Source organism: Eublepharis macularius, chromosome 6 (assembly GCF_028583425.1).
Source record: "Eublepharis macularius isolate TG4126 chromosome 6, MPM_Emac_v1.0, whole genome shotgun sequence".
Taxonomy (NCBI): domain Eukaryota; kingdom Metazoa; phylum Chordata; class Lepidosauria; order Squamata; family Eublepharidae; genus Eublepharis; species Eublepharis macularius.
Genome location: NC_072795.1, coordinates 110372954 through 110390524, shown reverse-complemented (window position 1 = coordinate 110390524; position 17571 = coordinate 110372954). Strand labels below are relative to the sequence as shown.

At 41.5% G+C, this 17571-nt stretch overlaps 1 protein-coding gene across 1 annotated transcript in view; it reads right to left on the bottom strand.

The window, feature by feature from the left end:
* MICU1 (mitochondrial calcium uptake 1) overlaps positions 1-17571 on the bottom strand; it is a 171185-nt gene that overhangs the window by 55148 nt on the left and 98466 nt on the right. Inside the window, exons 7-8 of the mRNA XM_054983650.1 lie at positions 13035-13117; positions 7302-7499 (exon numbers count right to left, since the gene is read on the bottom strand). Of these exons, the coding sequence (XP_054839625.1) occupies positions 7302-7499; positions 13035-13117 (281 nt within the window). The remainder of the gene's footprint in view (positions 1-7301; positions 7500-13034; positions 13118-17571) is intronic.

Here is a 17571-nt window from a genome sequence, read left to right as displayed (position 1 = left end):
GCCAGGAGTTGCCCCGGGTGAGAGTTCCCCCACCTCTTTGCCTGGAAAAAAAGCCCTGGAAAGAAGTAATTTCCAAAGGGTCTCCTGATGGTGCGACTCAGTGTCTTGGGCATCACTTTCCCCCCTTATCTCTGATTTTCATAAAAATCTAATCAAGAGCATCCTTGAATAGACTGTTGCCTTGAAATGGATAGGCTGGAAGTCAGCTTGCCAGGCCTGGAGCCATAAAGTTCTTCTGGTGGCTGCTGCAGATACCATAGCCCTGGATGAGAAGATTAGGGAATCTAACGTTGCATCTGCTGTGAATGAGTTGGCTTTGAGGACTCTGTTGGCTCCCTCCACTATGTGATGGTTGTGATGTGCTGAAGAAGTTTTCTGGACCAGACCATAGCTGCTCTTGATACCATTGCGGCGATGGAGGAGGCCTTGACGGCCATTGAAGTATCCTCATGAGCTTTTCTTAGGGTGAAGTCAGCCCTTTTGTCTAGGCTGTCCCCAGGTCATGCCCTCACCATCTTCTGACAGTAGTCCAGATGACTGTAATGCTGCTACTTGAGCATCCACTACTGGGACTTGAAAAAACTCAGTATTAAACGATGGTAAAGAATTTGGTTTCTCAATAAAGGTTGGAAATTGCCTGTTGGCCATAGGTTTTGCTCATTCTGCCTTTAATTGCTTCTCAAAACATTTAAGGGAAGGGGAAGACCCTCTCCACTATGCTTGACCTTGGGAAGAATTCAGTCTGTCCTTGGGTTCTGAGGTGGATGAACCCCATTTCTCCTTCTGATGGATTCTCCTGAAGATCCAAGGCTGAACAGGAGATACTGATAGTCCTCTGATTTAAAGAATCTTAGGGATTGTTCTAGGACTTCTATCTCATCCTCTTCCTTGTCTGGGATGTTGTATATCATAATATATTGTATATTTTGTGTGTAAAGTACCATCAAGTCACAACTGACTTACAGTGACCTCTGCTGGGGCTTTCGAGGCAAGTGGGAAGCAGAGGTGATTTGCCATTGCCTTCCTCTGCAGTGTCTTCCTTGGTGGAGTGCCATCCAAGTACTGATCTTATTTAGCTTCTGATATCTGACAGGATATATATATAAGCTATACCATGCCACCTGCCTTCTAGACTTCACTATCTGCATAAACTTGTTTCCCACTGAGAGTTATCTCTCTTTCTAATTTTCTAGTATAGGTTTCTTTTCCAACTGCCTTAGTGGGCCAGCTAGGTTTCCCTTTATATGAAATTGCCCCTTCTGCATTTCCCTGCCTGGGAGGGAAAGGGCAGGTGGATGAACTGGAGGGAGATCTGTCTTTTCCCTTAGCACTCAGACAAATATTGGCAATCTCTTCTCTCACAGTTTGTCTAATCAAGGTTAGGAAATCTGGAGATAATATCACAGTTCCCAATTCCAACGCATGACTCACAGGTAGACCTTTGCCGTCAGCACCGGATCCTGGAGTCATTGGCATTTGTAGATCTGCAAAACAGCTTGACTGGCTCTTGTTGGGTCCAACGCCCATTGATTGGCTTATGGATGTGGGGAAACCACTTTGCAGCCACCTTCCGGTAGGTTGGCAAGGTTGCCCAAGTCAGCGGGGCCAGAAATGGCTGCCACAGTTTTCTTGGGTGCAGAGGAATGGTGCTTCTTTTCGGCACGCTTTTGAGCCTCTGATCTTTTCACGCTGTGGATGACAACTGCTGTGGCCTCTGTGCAATCTGTGCCGATTGCACTAGTGTTGTTACTGGGAACAGTAATGAGGGGGGCTTCTAACTCTCCTTCAGAGTGGAAGCTATTGCTGCCCTCACAGCTTTCCATTTTGGAGTGGTTGGGAAACATGCTCTGTAATGCTGTCAGATTTGGAGAGAATAACCATCACAGCTGGTAAGTTCTCTTGACTAAAGCAGTCTTTCCCTGAAGTTTCTTTGTGTAGATACACAAAATAGAGTAGACTAGTGAAGAAATAGAAGGAATTGAAGACAGGCACAAAAAAAGAATCTAGAGTTAGAAGTTAGTTGAAAAGAAGGAAAGAAAAAATGAATAGGTAAGACAGTGCCCATTCTAAACTGCTCTCCTTGTTGAGGCAGGGAAAGAATTGAGGAGATGGGTGGCTCTCACCAAGGAGACAGGAAGTGGAAAGACTTTGTTCCTGCCTCTCTGATTGGAGGGTGGGAATCACCCACCAAGATGTCCTCCTCCTCAGAGGGAAAAAGGCAAACTAAAAATAATGTAAATAAATAAATAAAAAGAAATGAAGAAAATTCCAAGAGGAGGAGGAATAAAAAGAAAGGAAGGAAAACCAGAGCGGGGAGAGAAAGAGAAAATGGTACAAAATGAAGGAAAGGATGAAGGAAGAATGGAACCACTGATTAATGGACATAGATCCAGAGGAGTTAGCCGTGTTAGTCTGTAGTAGCAAAATCAAAAAGAGTCCAGTAGCACCTTTAAGACTAACCAATTTTATTGTAGCATAAGCTTTCGAGAATCAAGTTGATTCTCGAAAGCTTATGCTACAATAAAATTGGTTAGTCTTAAAGGTGCTACTGGACTCTTACTGATTAATGGAAACCTTAGTGCGTTCTCCTGATCCTCCGGTAGTATTTGAATGAGGGCAGCCAATAGCAAGTGGGTGCCATGTTGGAGAACCCTGATCTACAACGTATGAGAACACCGCTTCCGGCATGAGCTCCAGCTTGAATATCCCATACCCCGAAGTATCTCTCTCTCAGTTTCTCCACCAGTGAAAGATGAGTTGGAAACCACGTCCCACCTCAAACCCTCTTTCTTGTATTGTTTTGAAATTATTCTAAGCCACCATGGCAATACAATAATGTTATTTTTCTTTAGATATTCCCTGCCTATGCGGCATGTGCTCCAAGGTCTCGGTTATCTACAATAGGCTTGTTACTACAATACGCTTGTTACTACTTCGCTACTGGTAGACTCCCCTTCAAATGAAACCAGAGGTGGTTTTTTAACAAATAAAATTGTCACTTATTCATTTCACTTCCAGAGGCAAATATAGGACACACAGGTTTAAGCAGATGAGCAGAACAAATTGGGAGCATGATAAAGTATGAAGGATCAGGCAGTAGAGTAGCAGAGAAAGAGGAGCTATGGTGGGGCTTAGTGAAGACTTTCCTCAAAAAGTGATTTTGAGGAACGAGAGAGAAATTATTTATGATAAATCCCTGGGCCCACCATTTTCCCATTTCTCCTGCCCCTGGAGACCATTTTTTAAAAAAATGAATGGGCAGTAACTAGGTTAAAATATACTTCTTGGTGACAACAATATCCCCATGGATGCCAGCTGTTTGAGAGATATTTCTAACATATCGTTGACCTTGCAAATACACTGCAGTCTGGAACAGAATGATAGAATTAATAACAGCCTCTAGCAGTTTCCAGCACCTTAATGAGCAATTAAAAAGGTTATGTAAAGAAGCACTGAACCTTCAGCTTTCAAGTCATGCATGAAAGTAACTTAGTCTGCAAGAAGCAGTTCTGCAGATTTCCCACCCCCCACAAGCTTTTTTTTCTTCCAATCTCTGAGACATGCAGGGGAAGAGTTCCTCAGAACAGGATGAACAAGGAAGAAAGGCCTAGGAAGCAAGGTGCATGCATGAAAATGAAGTACTTTTAAAATTCCAATGGTCTCCTATATGTAACTGTAAAATTAAGAGATGTGTAACTTCGAATAGTAGACTGTGGGAGCACAGTTCTTGTACATAAAGGAACAGGGATTCTGGCATCCTGATTTAAAGTTCAAGTCACGTGTCTTTTCTGCACAGTTGATTTACTCCTCTCTTTGCTCCTCAAGGACTGGTTTTGGCCACCTATCTTTCCACATGCTGCTTTTAATTCCACTGTGGGGGCTGTCCACACCACCATGAAATAAAGAGGATTACATGGTGAGGTGTGGATATCATCATTAACATCACTGATGCCATCACATCACCATCCTCTTTTTTAATTTTTATGTATGCCCAAATGAATTATTATGACGGCTAAAGGCACAAGCACTAAGATGTTACCAATGGGGGAAAAAAACAAAAACAAAAAGAGAATCAAAAGGAAACCCAACATGGTGTACATGCAGTGTTGGCACAGAGTAACCCCAAACACTGAACTTTTAACTTAAAAAACATACCTATCCTTTGAAAACCTAAAGGAGATCCATGTAACCCCAACACAAAGTAACCCTGCCATTATAGTGTTATGTTATACTGTCATTATGCACAGTTTTTTTAAAAAAAACCCTTGATACAGGACAGCCATTCTCTGAGTAGACATTTTTGTTTATGATTTATGTGAGAAAATCACAAGAAGGGAAAATTCACGTTAACCTTGGCCCCCATGAATTTGCCTGTTAAGAATGTCTACAGAGTTAGCCATGCTAAGTAAAAACTCCATTTTCAAGGGCAATATTCTCTCTGAATACAAGTTGCTGGGAACAATGTGAGGGAGAAAAGTGCTACCTTCATGCCTTGCTTTAGCAGTTGGAAAAATAATGCTAGAGCCAAGGTATTATTATCTGTTTCCACAGTATCTTCTTTTAAAAAAAAAATTACTTACACACAGGGATGATTTGAAGGTAACAAATATAATCAAAGTTAACTGATCTCCAAAGGTGTTTAAAGGAAATGTGGCACCAACAGCTCAAGTGGTGTCAAATTCATTTTATCCTGCACCCATTAGTAACTTATACAGTTCTTCTCTTCGAAGTCACAGTGCCGCACATCCTCCTTTTTTTAAACGGAGCTAAAAATAGCCTAGCTTCTCCATCCTTTTAAGTCAGGTTCTTATGATTCCTACAATAAGCTTTCTCGTTGTATCATTCCCCAACAGAAGCTAAGCATTTCCACTGAGGGAAGGATTTTTGTGCACAAGGTGCCATTTGCTTGGTCTCCTTCCTCTGCAGCCCAAAATGTGATTCCAAAATGCTGTTCCTGGGGATCATTTTGGGCTGCAGCAAGAAATTCATACTCAGCAGGCAGAAATCCTTCTGTCCACAAAAAATGCTGTGCTGCAGCCAAGCCAGAATCTGTTATTTTGGCATACTAATGATCAGTGCTAGGCAAAGTAATCCAAATGAGACTTCACCAGTCTTATTCCACAGCATTAGTACTTCATAGCCGTTCTGGAAATCAATGCACCCTGGAATTAACACTTTTCCTGTCAACAGTGGAGGCTCAAAGGCCCATTTCACATGGCATACTTTAAGCCGGCACTTCTGAGAATTCATGTAGATCGGTGCTGAATCGGTTTGGGCTTCTGGCACTCTGCACTGCACAACCTCAAGGCAATTTGGTGTCTACTTTCTTATTCCAGACAAGTTGAGATACGTCTGTTTGAAGCCACCTTTTTGGAGGGGGGGGGGGACTGGAGCCAACATCACTTTTAAAAAAAAAAAAAAAATCAGTGCATGTAGTGTAACATTGCAATGTTGGAACCCAGTGTGTCCACCAGCCCCGCCCCCCTGCTTCTCCCTGTCCCTGTATTCACTGATTGGGCAGTCCCAAGCCCACCATTTTTATTTAAAATTCTGGCGAGGCAACTGGTGGGAGAGTTCTGGGTGGGGGGAACCTACAAAGTACTTTTTGTGCTTGCTCCAATCGCTGCTAGCAGATTGCTCTGGTGTGGTTTGAATTGTCTGCTTGGCGCAGAACAGCACCTCTCTGCCAGAGCAAAATGTTCAAATGCTGTTGCCCAAAATACAGCATTCTCACTGGCCTCCTCACATCATGTGACCATGTTCTGGGATGGGGAAGGTGGATTCTTGAAATAAGTCCCCCATCCCTGTTTCCAAATCACTGTGAACATGAGCCCAGGTTGTAAATAAAGGAAATAAAAAAGTAAAACCAAGAAGTGATCAGGGAAACAGACAGACATTGTGCTTAAAAGGGGAGAATGCATGAATGTTGCAGCATTTCAACTTTCCCCTAATTAAAAAAAGAGGGGAGGGGAATGGATGCTCAGTTGCTTGAGGACTGTTTCTGGCTTCTCCTAGTCAAAGAGGGGGGAAAAGATGTGTGTGGAGAGCTGGGGAGGGAGACAGTGGTCGCCACAGCTGTTTGAGAACAACACAGTGTTATGGCTTCCACCAGATATCCAACCAATCAGTGCCCAGGGGGAAAGGAGGGGGAAAGATGCAGTTAAGGACTAAGAATCTGCACACACATAGGACTCATCAGTGGCAATGACAACAACAGCAACAATAATAACATTTGAGTTATATTCTGCCCTTCAGGACAACTTAATACCACACTCAGAGCAGTTTACAAAGTGTGTTGTTATTCCTCACAACAATCATCCTGTGAGGTGAGTGGGGCTGAGAGAGCACCAAGAAGCTGTGACTGACCCAAGGTCACCCAGCTGGCTTCAAGCAGAGGAGCGGGGAATCAAACCTGGTTCTCTAGATTAGAGTCCTGCTGCTCTTAACCACTACATCAAAAAAAGGCTGCCTTATGTGCACATGGAAAAAGTTGGGGGAAAGTTGATTCTGCATCTCACACATCTCACACCTGATGTAAGGAGGCCAGTGAGAATGCTGTATTTGGGGCAACAGCATTGGAACATTTTGCTCTGGCAGAGAGGTGCCGTTTTGCACCAAGCAGACAATTCAAACCACACCAGAGCAATCTGCTAGCAGCTAGTGTGGGATGTGTGGAATCCAAAGTTTGGGTGACTGCAATGATACACATTTGTAGCCCAGAGAGCCTTTATTTATTTATTTACTTCATTTCTACCCTATTTTTCTTCCCAACAGGGGACCCAAAGTGACTTGCATCATTCCTATCATCTCCACTTTATCCTAACAACAACCCTGTAAGGTGAGTTAGGTTGAATGTGTGACTGACTGACAGAGTAGTGTTTGAACCTGGACATCCAAAATCCTAGTCCAACACACTAACCACTATACCATGCTGGCTTTGATTCATTAGGATAAATGAACATTGCACTGAATGAAAATACTGATTTTCAAAGTGACTTTAGCTACCTGTCAAGCCTTAAAAGTACCAGCCACATTTGAATCAGATGGGTGCTAGAAAATAAAGATGCCATTGTTCCTTCTTTTGAGTCCCCCTATCTAGCATTCTGGTGCCTTTATACAACATTATATGTATTGATATGATTTGTAGACCTGCTCTGTAATTACTAATTGACTTCAACATTTTCATCAATTCCAAAGGCTAAATCTCATCTTTCCCACAGCTGACAGCTGGTTGATGGAATCAAAGCCAAGCGGTACAGTAAGCAGCGGAGTCCCCAAACCTTAGCATGTCAGACGCTTACCTCAAGCTTCAAAATGTCATGCTGAAGTTTGCGCTGGAAATCCAGGAAGTGAGAGATGGTCAGTTTCCCCTTCAGATCAGCTCCAAAAAAGTAGGTGGTCAGCGCAGAATTAAAGCCAGTCTTCAGGGTGTTCCCTGTAGTCGAACGGTCCCTGTGACGCATGCCCATGCTCGTTTGGGAGCGAATGATGCTCTGAACCTGAGAGATTGCAGAAGTCAAGAAAACCAGTTATGGAACACAAGCTACGCAGAATACCTGCAAATCAGCATCTCTGCTGTAAAAATCACTTTACTGAAGACAACAGGGGTTTTCATTGTGGTGCAGTTGAATTTGTTTTGAATTCTTTAATGACAGGATAGTTAACTACCCTATTTTCAGAAGCCACTGTCTCTTACAGACGATATTCTGAATGGATGGCAACTGGATCCCCCCCCCCGCCCCGCCCAAGCCTGGCAGAGTTAAAGAAAAGGGTAGAAATGCATAGTGTTGTACAAGATCGCAACATGCTTGGAAAAGTTTGAGAAAGCCAAAACCAAAGAAAAATTGCAACCCAGCTCATGGGCCCACCGACCTACTCAACTGGAGGTGCCCACTAGGTTATAGGCTCCACTTAAATTTCCAAATTGATGGTTCCAAAAAAAGCCTTAGAGACATTCTGATGTCTTAAAAGTCTTAATCTTTTAATAGGGGGATCTAAAATTCATGACATGATAAATCTGTTTTCATCATGGCATAATCTTGAGATCCTACTATTCAAAGACATGCATAAAACCTGGAGAGGTAAAGCAGAGCAAGGAAGGAGCTCACATCTCCCAAAGCCTATTACTGTGCCTTCCTTGAGGACTCTTGCCTCTAATGATCAGACCTCAAGTCTGTTGTAGTGAAATCAAAGCTACATTGCAGGAACATAAAAATAAACACAGAAGAAATTATTATTAAGCAAGTACAGTTATGTATACAATCATCAAACAAACAGACACCCAGAGAAATCAAGTTTCTGTGACAGAATTCAATCATTTCTGCAGGAATCTTCCAAAATTATTCTTGCCCTGAGATCAAAGTCTGTAATAAGAGAACAGGCTCTGGCAGACATTAATAACTGGCCATATGTTCCAACACCCAAAGGTCAAAATAAAACCAGCAGCTGGCAAACTGCGATGAATCTTGATGGCAGCCACCATAAAAGATCATCAACAAGCGATTAGGAATATAATCTGCCAAAAAACCCCTTACAATGTATTTGCAAATGTAAATATGAATATATGTAGATAAAAATTATTTGGTGTCTAGCGCTAAGATGACACACATGCAAAAAGGGGGGAGGTGAGTGATGGGGCGGAGAACTGGAGAGGTTGAAAACAAACGTAATCAACAGAAAGCACTAGCAGGTCTGATGCCTCATGCCTTGGCAAAATTCCTACATTTATTCTGGGATTCAATAAGAAATTGTTTTAGAGATTTGTTCATTTTTATTCTGTGACATTTAAATGCTACCTACCCTGAGTTGTTGCAAAAGAAAAAGAAAACCCAAAATCATATTATGGGAACATGTCCAAAGACTATAGTCTGTTCCAATGAAGGAAAAGAAAACTTTCCATATTGGTCACAGGCTGATCCACTTTAAATATTCAAATACCAGGAAGTTAATTTTCATTTAGTAGGCACAGTATGCTACATTTTGCCTAGCAGAGTGGAGAGCAGATACAATCCTGAAGGGCATGTTTTGATAGCCAACGGCACTAAATAATTTGAGTAGGAGGAATGGGATGTGGGGGAGGACTCCAGTAAAAGCACAGCTTTCTTTGTCAGAATCAAACTTCCTGGTTTGTGTGATGCAGAGTTTTCTTTAAGGGCACCACCTGGAATGTTTAAATCTGTCATCTAAACAATGTTTATTTAGCCAATCTCAATTATAGGATCTGAGTCTAGCGGCACCTTAAAGACCAACAAGATTTTCAGGGTATAAGCTTTTGAGAGTCAAACTTTGACTCTCGAAAGCCTATACCCTCAAAAATTTGTTGGTCTTTAAGGTGCCACTGGACTAAGGGTACTAGGTCCCACAGTGATCAAACTGGGGGGGGGGTAGTGGGGTACTTATCCCCACACCCTTTTATCCCACCAGAAAATGATGTTGTTTGCTTCTGGAAGCAATTCTTAGTGAATTGTTCCCTGGTGAGACAGCTTACACATTGCACCAGCAAATGATGTTATTTTATGGAAAAATGAGGAAGCACATACGCACTGTGTGTTTGTGCCTTCTCCCCACCAGTGCTTTTACCCCCACTAGTCAGGTGAGAGGAGGCAGGAGAGCAGAGAATCCTCTTCTCCTAGTGGGGTGGGTGGGTGGAATGGCAACCCTACACTGGACTCTAATCCTGCTGTTCTACTGCAGACCAGCACGGCTACCCACTTGAAACAGGCTCCCAACTGAGGTTTATTTAATTCTGGCATTGCTTTATACCTTTGCCTTGCTGGGTTTTACTGTTTTTGTATTATCTCATGCCAATTTTAGGTTGTGTTTATGACTTGTTATTGTTATTTGTTCAATCTCAGAAGTTTTGATTTCTTAACTGGCTGTAGGTCACCCAGAACTGTTCTCGGGAAAGGCTAAGAAATCATCATAACAAGCAAACAAAGGACTAAATTTTCTGCTCGTGCAAGGCATTTGTGTCACTGGAATAGTGTTCCTGCATCCCCACCTCCCCTGGTTGCAGCTCACTGATATCCCTGAAATGCTGCTTTCAAGGGGCAGGAACAGCAGGAGAGGCAAAATGGGGGTCTGCAGCAGAGAGAGGGAATTGGTGTAAATTACTACGTCTTCCGTTAGCAGAAAAATTGGTCCAGATCCAACCCATACACAGTTCAGTGAAGTTCAGCAACAAAAAGAAATTAAGCAAGCTTTAAAAAAAATTAGTCAGTGACATACATTAACAGAAGGATCCATTTATCTTCCATGAAGATAAGTTTCAGATGGGTAGTCATACTGGTTTACAGCGGAACAGTAAGAGTCCACTAGCATCAAAAGGATCAATAAGATTTCAAGGGTATGAGCTCCCTTCATCAGATAATGTCAGAGTTTGACTCCTGAAAGCTTATATCCTTGAAATCTTGTGGTCCTTAATGTGCTACTGGATTCAAATCTTGCTGATTCATATATCTGTTATTTCTTGTTTGTTCCACCTGAATAAACTTAAGTTGACTAGCTTCTTATAAAACATTTTGACCTCAGAATGTTTTGTGTAAGCAGACATCTTATATTAATAACTACATGGAGCTAAAAAGAAGTTTCAGATACTGAAGGTATCAAGCAGCCACTAATGAATGGTGTCTCTAAGAATTCAGGAACTTGCCACCAGATATTCTTAGGCTGCAATCATATGCAGGCTTACTTGAGTGTAAGGAACTCAGCAAGACTTATTTCAAAGTAAAGCAAAGTAGGATCAAGCAGTACATTAAGGGTTATGAATGTGTGAGTTCCTAGCATGCAAAAGGGGTTACATTATGGTATCTGTCTTTAAAGTATGTTGAAGAAGAACACGGATAAAGCATGCCTTGCACATACATCTCACAATCATACACACAGAATAGAAAAGCCATAACCTGTTCATTATATGTTTCAGACGCTCTACTAGAATGCCTTAAGACTCCTTGGCCAATTGCAGAAACAGCAAAGCTACTAAAAACTGACTTGCATCCATACTGGCGGGAAACTCTCCATCACGCATACATCACTGCAAAACTCAAAAACTGATCCCAGATCTCATGCTGCATGATGGTGAACAAGTGGCAAAACACAACACTTTCTTATCTCCCTTATGTGGTTCACAGCAGCTGTTGAGTGGGATTTCTATGCTAGCCTTTTTCTATTGTATTGAACCATTTGTTCGCTGATAATAAAGGCTGCCTTCCCGTATTTCCAGGGAAAGACTACAGGAAAGCAGGAAGGACCTGTGAGATCCAACCCAGTGGTCCTCAAAGTGAGCAACTTCTGAAGCAGCTATAGTCTCTTGAAAAAGAGAATAAAGGCTTGCAGAGTAAGACCCTGACTGAATCCTGGGTTTTGCACTGTGGGAGAGATACAGAAGGCGGGCAGCAATAGGGTGGCATAAAGTGTTTTGAAGTATTTCCAACACAGGCTTGAAACCAGATCTGCAAACAGGTTCTCAGCACACCAGCCGCATATTACTGCTTTTCAGGAGCTTTTTTAGCCCGCAGGTAGGAGCTCCTAACAGGGGACATAAACATTCCCTTCGTTCTTATGCAGCGTACAGACACATAAGGCCTGTCTTTAAAACAATACTGTTTTTATTCCCCAGTCAACCCTTGCCTAATTCCAGGGCTGACAAAAGACAACAGAGACCTGGCTACAACACAAAATGCTTGGCAATTGTTTAAAAATACAGGATCAAACTAATGAAGCTCAAATTTGGCACACTTAAACTTGCTCTTGAATAAATTTCCAATGTGTTGTTTTCAAGAAAGAAACACTGATTGGATCTTTAGCCCACATAAGTCACGAGCAACAGAACATGATGCTGTTTTGTGCCAGGGCAACTTAATGGAAATTGAAACAAATGCTAAACAACTTGTTTATTTCTCCCTCTCTGAAAGTATTCCTTTGGGTTCTACTTGTCATGTATCCAACTTAATTGTTCTCTTTCCTCTGTAAATGCTTTCACCTTTCCTCCTCACCCCTGTCGCTGTTCTAGCTCTGGAGCAGTTCTCTCTGTTTACAATTAAAGGTATTTTATTAAACTTTCAAAGCGCTATTTGCCTTTCTGTCACAAACGAAGACAAATTAAAACATTCTTAATGTAAAGCAAAATAAATTAATTGTACGTTAACACATACAACAAGCTGGCTTTGGGATTTTCTACTTGCAATGTGTTGCATCAGTAGAAATCAGGCCGTTTTCTCAATACTTTTAACAACCATTTTCCTAAAATCCACTTGTGCAGGTCTAATTTTACTGTAAGTGAGATATTAACAAAAAAGGTGGAAACTAATGCTCTTTGAAAAGTAAGCAGACAACTTCACAAAAGCATCTACTTCAGATTTCACTTTTTAGAAAAATGCATGCACTTATTTTCCTCACAAACAAATGCTTTTCTGAATTTTGCCCAAGTTGTAGTCTTATTAAACACTCTCATTGCTTTTCCTCTGTAGTATCTGTAGGCATCTTAGGATTCAAGTGTGTAAAATGGAAAGGAAAAACTTCCAAATATGCCTGGGGTTTCTATCGAGAGATGGCTTTGCCTCTAATTGATGACCACATAAAATCTATTCTTGTGAACCAGAATTGCCTTCACTTGAATTTTGACTGTACATGTCGTCATGCATAGATGCCTCAATTCTGAACACACACACACCCTCCCAGAGGTAATTGATAGTGCAAAAAATGAGAGAATGGAGACATTTAACAGGCTAAATTATGCAGCGAAAAAGTGACAAATCAACAAATCCTCTGTTATAAGACATGTTACCAACATATAATGCACGCATCTGACTTTCATCTTAAGATCTCTTCAGGGAGAGATGCTAACAGTCAGAACTTTGAAGTTGACATATTTGTTCACAGAAACACAGAATGAAAAGGTTCTACATATAGCAATCAGAAGCAGAGAAAACGTAACTTCCGACTTCAGTGCAGCTACAAAAGTGTAACATGATTTGTGCACGTAATTCAGAATAAGACTAGTCTTTTTTATAAGCTAAAGCTCCAAGAAAACTTACCTGCTCAAACTCTTCCATATCCACTTCTCCATCACCATTCAGATCAAACATCTTGAAGGCAATTTCAAAGTTCCTCTGAGGAGCTAGAAGGAAATACAGACACTTACAATCATGAACAAATAAAACAGCAGAAATTTGATCCAAAAGTAGTCTCATTGATAAGTTATTTTTATAAATATAGAACACCATTTTTGTTTCCTTCTTATTTATAGCTTTTATCTGTTGCATATTTTGTTTTCACTAGTCTCCTGGTACTAGTCTTTTAAAATGATTCTTATACATATGTGCTCCCCCTCCCTGCAAACTATGGTTAGCAGTCAGACCCCTTCCTCATGATAAGAGTGCAGTTTATGGATGGAGTATCATAAACGCCCTTCATGACTTCAAGGAACTGCCTAGCCCAGAGTGGATACCAGCTGGGCGGGAGCCTGGAAAACTACCAGAACATGAGTCCGAGACAGTTGATAATGAGGTTTCTTGAGGAAACCCTTATCTAATCCCATCTATGCCCTGCTATACTTCCCCCCTCACCCACCTATCTTAATCACAGCTATTCAGCAAACCTGGTAGTTTTCCCATCCAGTACTTACGAGGTCATAAAACAGTATTTTTGATGATAGGAGCTAATGTTCATCAAATCAGCCCCACTCAGGGGCTTTCACTTCCATGTTGCACTGGGAATGTCATTCTCAGTGTGACAAGGAAGATCCTGGGCCCGTTCTAATGCTTCCCTCCCCCACCACTCCGCCAGATAGGTGAGTGTCGGCAGAGGCTGGGAGCAGGGGACTGGTAACCCTAACTGGTACATAGATTAAAATGAATGGGAACAAACAGATTATGATCATTCAGAGTGCAGGACAGCATGGCTGGAAAAAGACAGAAGGCAAGACATTTTGCCCAGACCATACACAGGAAAGCTGGCAATCTTTTAAAAGAAGCACAACCTTTGCACGGAGGAAAATGTTATAGCCTACGTTTTGTTTCCTTGGAATAAGTACCAGCCAAACTCGATACAGAAAAATAAATCCCCGGTTGAGTTGGGCTGGAGACTTCCAGATAGCAATCCAAAGGCCAAGCTACTGCAGTCATTTCTAAATTCCATTTTGAATTTGCTGCAGAATCCTGTATTAGAACTGGGATTGTGGGTTGTTAGTGGCAGTTGTGGGACTATAAATAAGAGCTTAACAACAACAACAAAAACAACAATCATATACCGCCCTTCAGGACAACTTAACACCCACTCAGAGTGGTTTACAAAGTATGTTATTATTATCCTCATGACAATCACCCTGTGAGGTGGTTTGGGCTGAGAGAGCTCCTAGAGGCTGTGACTGACCCAAGGTCACCCAGCTGGCTTCAAGTGGAGGAGTGGGACCTCCAGGTTCTCCAGATTAGAGTCTCGTACTCGCACTCGCACTCTTAACCAGAAAGTAGAATGCTAGTGGGCTTAGGGGAGAAAGCTTATTTTTTAATGACAATTAAGCACATTAGCAAAAGCCAAAAGTACCAGATCTACCCAGGAAATTTCTGAGAGCTAGGGACTGGGAGGTGAAAGCCTACACCTTTAAGGAACCCTGTGTCTTGGGAACCAGGTCCAGTAAATCTCCTACCATGAAAAACTTTCTGAGGAAAGGCAGAAAGAATTTCTCCTCAGTGTTTATTTGTTTAGTTGAGTTATAAAGTATTCAGTCTTGAGGGAGGAAGACTGTAACTGCTGGGCTGCACTGTAGAACTGCTTTACCACACCAGCACTTAATACCTTGTTTTTAATGTGAAACAAAACATTTTCTTCTGCTTTCACTTGTGTTTTATCTGTCCAGTAGAATATATAGGAACAGGGGAACTAAATTTACCTAAAAAATACAACCAATATTGTTGTAACAGCACCTGAATAAGAGACTTTTGGGGGCACATGACTTAAATGCTACCAGCACTTTACTATAAACATATGTCACCCATTTTCATGACTGTGGGTAATTGGTAATTCAAAGATAAAGATATGGTAGTGTAAGGGAGGGGCCATTTTAGAAAGACTTCAGAGGACACTGATGTGTTTCAATACAGCATAATCCTAAACATAATAAAACCTTGAGCCTAAATACTGTTGCCTTAGAGTTTCATTCTGGCCATACTCTTCTGTAACTTTCTAAGCAAAAGCAATGCACGGTTTCAAAATTAATATTTGTATAATCGCCACAAAGACTCCAAGAAATTAATAAAGTTCTATTAGGAATAATTTTCTTTCCCATAAATCAGAACCATAAATACCACCATTCACAGTACTTTGAGGTTTACTAATAACAACAAAATCCAGGTGAAACTTCAGACTTCCTTAAAACCAGATGCTGACATCTAGTTACTCCAAGCTATCTTCTGTCTGGCAGGTTTGACTCTTTGTCAAAACATTCTCCTTTAAACAGCAAGGGCTTAAGGAGTGACTTTTTAGCAAAATCTACAAAATAGCAGGCTGGTTATTTCCTAAGGCTTTGCACGCTACCATTTTAATCACAAATGCCTTTTGCATGTCTTTGAACACAGAGTACTCAGCCTGGTGCAGACGTGACACAATGGTTACAGTATCAGACTATGCCATGTGTGCTGGATGGCCTAGGGTCACTCACTCTTTCTCAGCCTAAGCTGGTCACAGGGTGGCTAGGGGAATACAAGGAGATGGGTGAACCGAGTACGCTGACTGGTGCTCCTTGTAGCAAGAGGAGGATAAAACAAATTAGGTATTACTAGCCAACAAACCAAGATTCACAAATTGGAAGCCAATTTTATGAACACGCTCATCCTCTCTCCTTCCTTTCTTGTTATATGAACATCAGTTCAAACCAGAGTTCTGAACTGGGTTTGCAAACCATGATTAACCATGGTTTCCACGGTGCACATAAAAATTACAAAGCCATGGTTAGTCCTATAGAAGGGAGAAGAAATTGCTCAGAAGAGGAGGAGGAAAGCATTCCACACCCACAAGGCTGCTTTTTGATTTGTAAACCATAGCTTGCCAAGAACTACCACTACATCATACACAATGCTCATGAAGAGTTAGGATGACTAGCATGCATATTATACGCCACGAGAGATAGAAACTCGCAACCTGAAAGATGTGAATGGAAGCTAGGCTTCTCAACTAGAGATGGGCACAAACCGAAATATGAACCAAAGTTCGTGATGAACCATGCTGGTTCGTGATTTGTGAACCGGCGGTTCTTCAGAGCTCATTTCTGATGAACTGCTATGAATTTTAGGCTGGTTCGTCTGGTTCGTCACTGCAAACAGCCTGGTACCGATCAATCAGTTTCCTAGGCAACAGGGGATGGACTTCTTGCAGACCTTCTGCTGACCCAGAAATGGCCTTCTGCTGGCCTGGAAGTGACATTTTCATGAATCAAACAAACCAGTTCATGAACCTGGGCAGTGAAAGTTCGTGGTTCGTGAAATGCGACAAACCACAAACTGCACGGTTCGGGTTTCTGAAGCCCTTCCAAAATAGGTTACACACAAAAAGACTTCGTTTATCATTGTATGTAACTTTAACTTGTATGCAAATTTAAGATGAATCTCTATTTTCCTTGACAGAACACCAGGGGGCAAAGGGGTAGCTATTTAGGTACCTATGCTCACAGCATTATTCTACCATTACTATTTAAACAGCACGTGTGATAGGTGAGGGACTCTTAAGTGTGTCTGCTCCAACAATTCTGCAGCAGATGAGAAGCTGAAAAAGTAACTTGCCCAAAGCCATCAAATGAGACCAGAGAAAGGCTTCCATGAAGATTAAATGCAGACATCTCTTACCAAGAATCTCTACAAGGTGACATTTAAAAATCTGTATACAACAGAAAAGAAACTTAAAATTCAACTTATTCTTAGCATTTTTATTCACCGCTTTTCTTCCTGAACTGACCAAATGCAACTTGAAACAATAATAAGAAATACAAACAAAAAACAATAGAAGAAAAACTAAAAAACAAACAAAAAACAACCAACTATATCTTGGGCTTGTTCAGGAGCCGATGTTCATCCAAGGTCACAGGGAGGAAGCTTTGGGCTAAGTTCCAACAGCATCTTCCCAACACGAGAAAACTAACATTAATGTGTAAAATGAGGTGATACCCTGCTGCTTCTTCAAACTTTGACCATAGCTGATGTGCCGGGGGGGGGGGGGGAGACCATACATGCCAATGAAATGAGCAGCACATTTTCCATAATAGCTAAGGAGGGCTTGTCTTTACTACAATTTACATCTTTATATGTGACATTTTCTACAGAGACGCTGAGAAACTGCTAAACACATCAGGGAAAAATCATGAGGAAACACAAACAAAATGTTCACTTGCCTCTGCAGTTTGGAACAAATAGGAATAAAGATTTGAGAGGATGAAAGGCACAATTTATATGCGGTTATTGGAGAGTGGAAGTAATTCATCTGTGGTCAAGTCATGCTAGAAATATGTAAGAGACTGTGATACTGGTTGCAGAAACAAGGAGGCGGTGCTCTCTCCTCTACCAGTATCTCCTTTCCCGTAGCTCC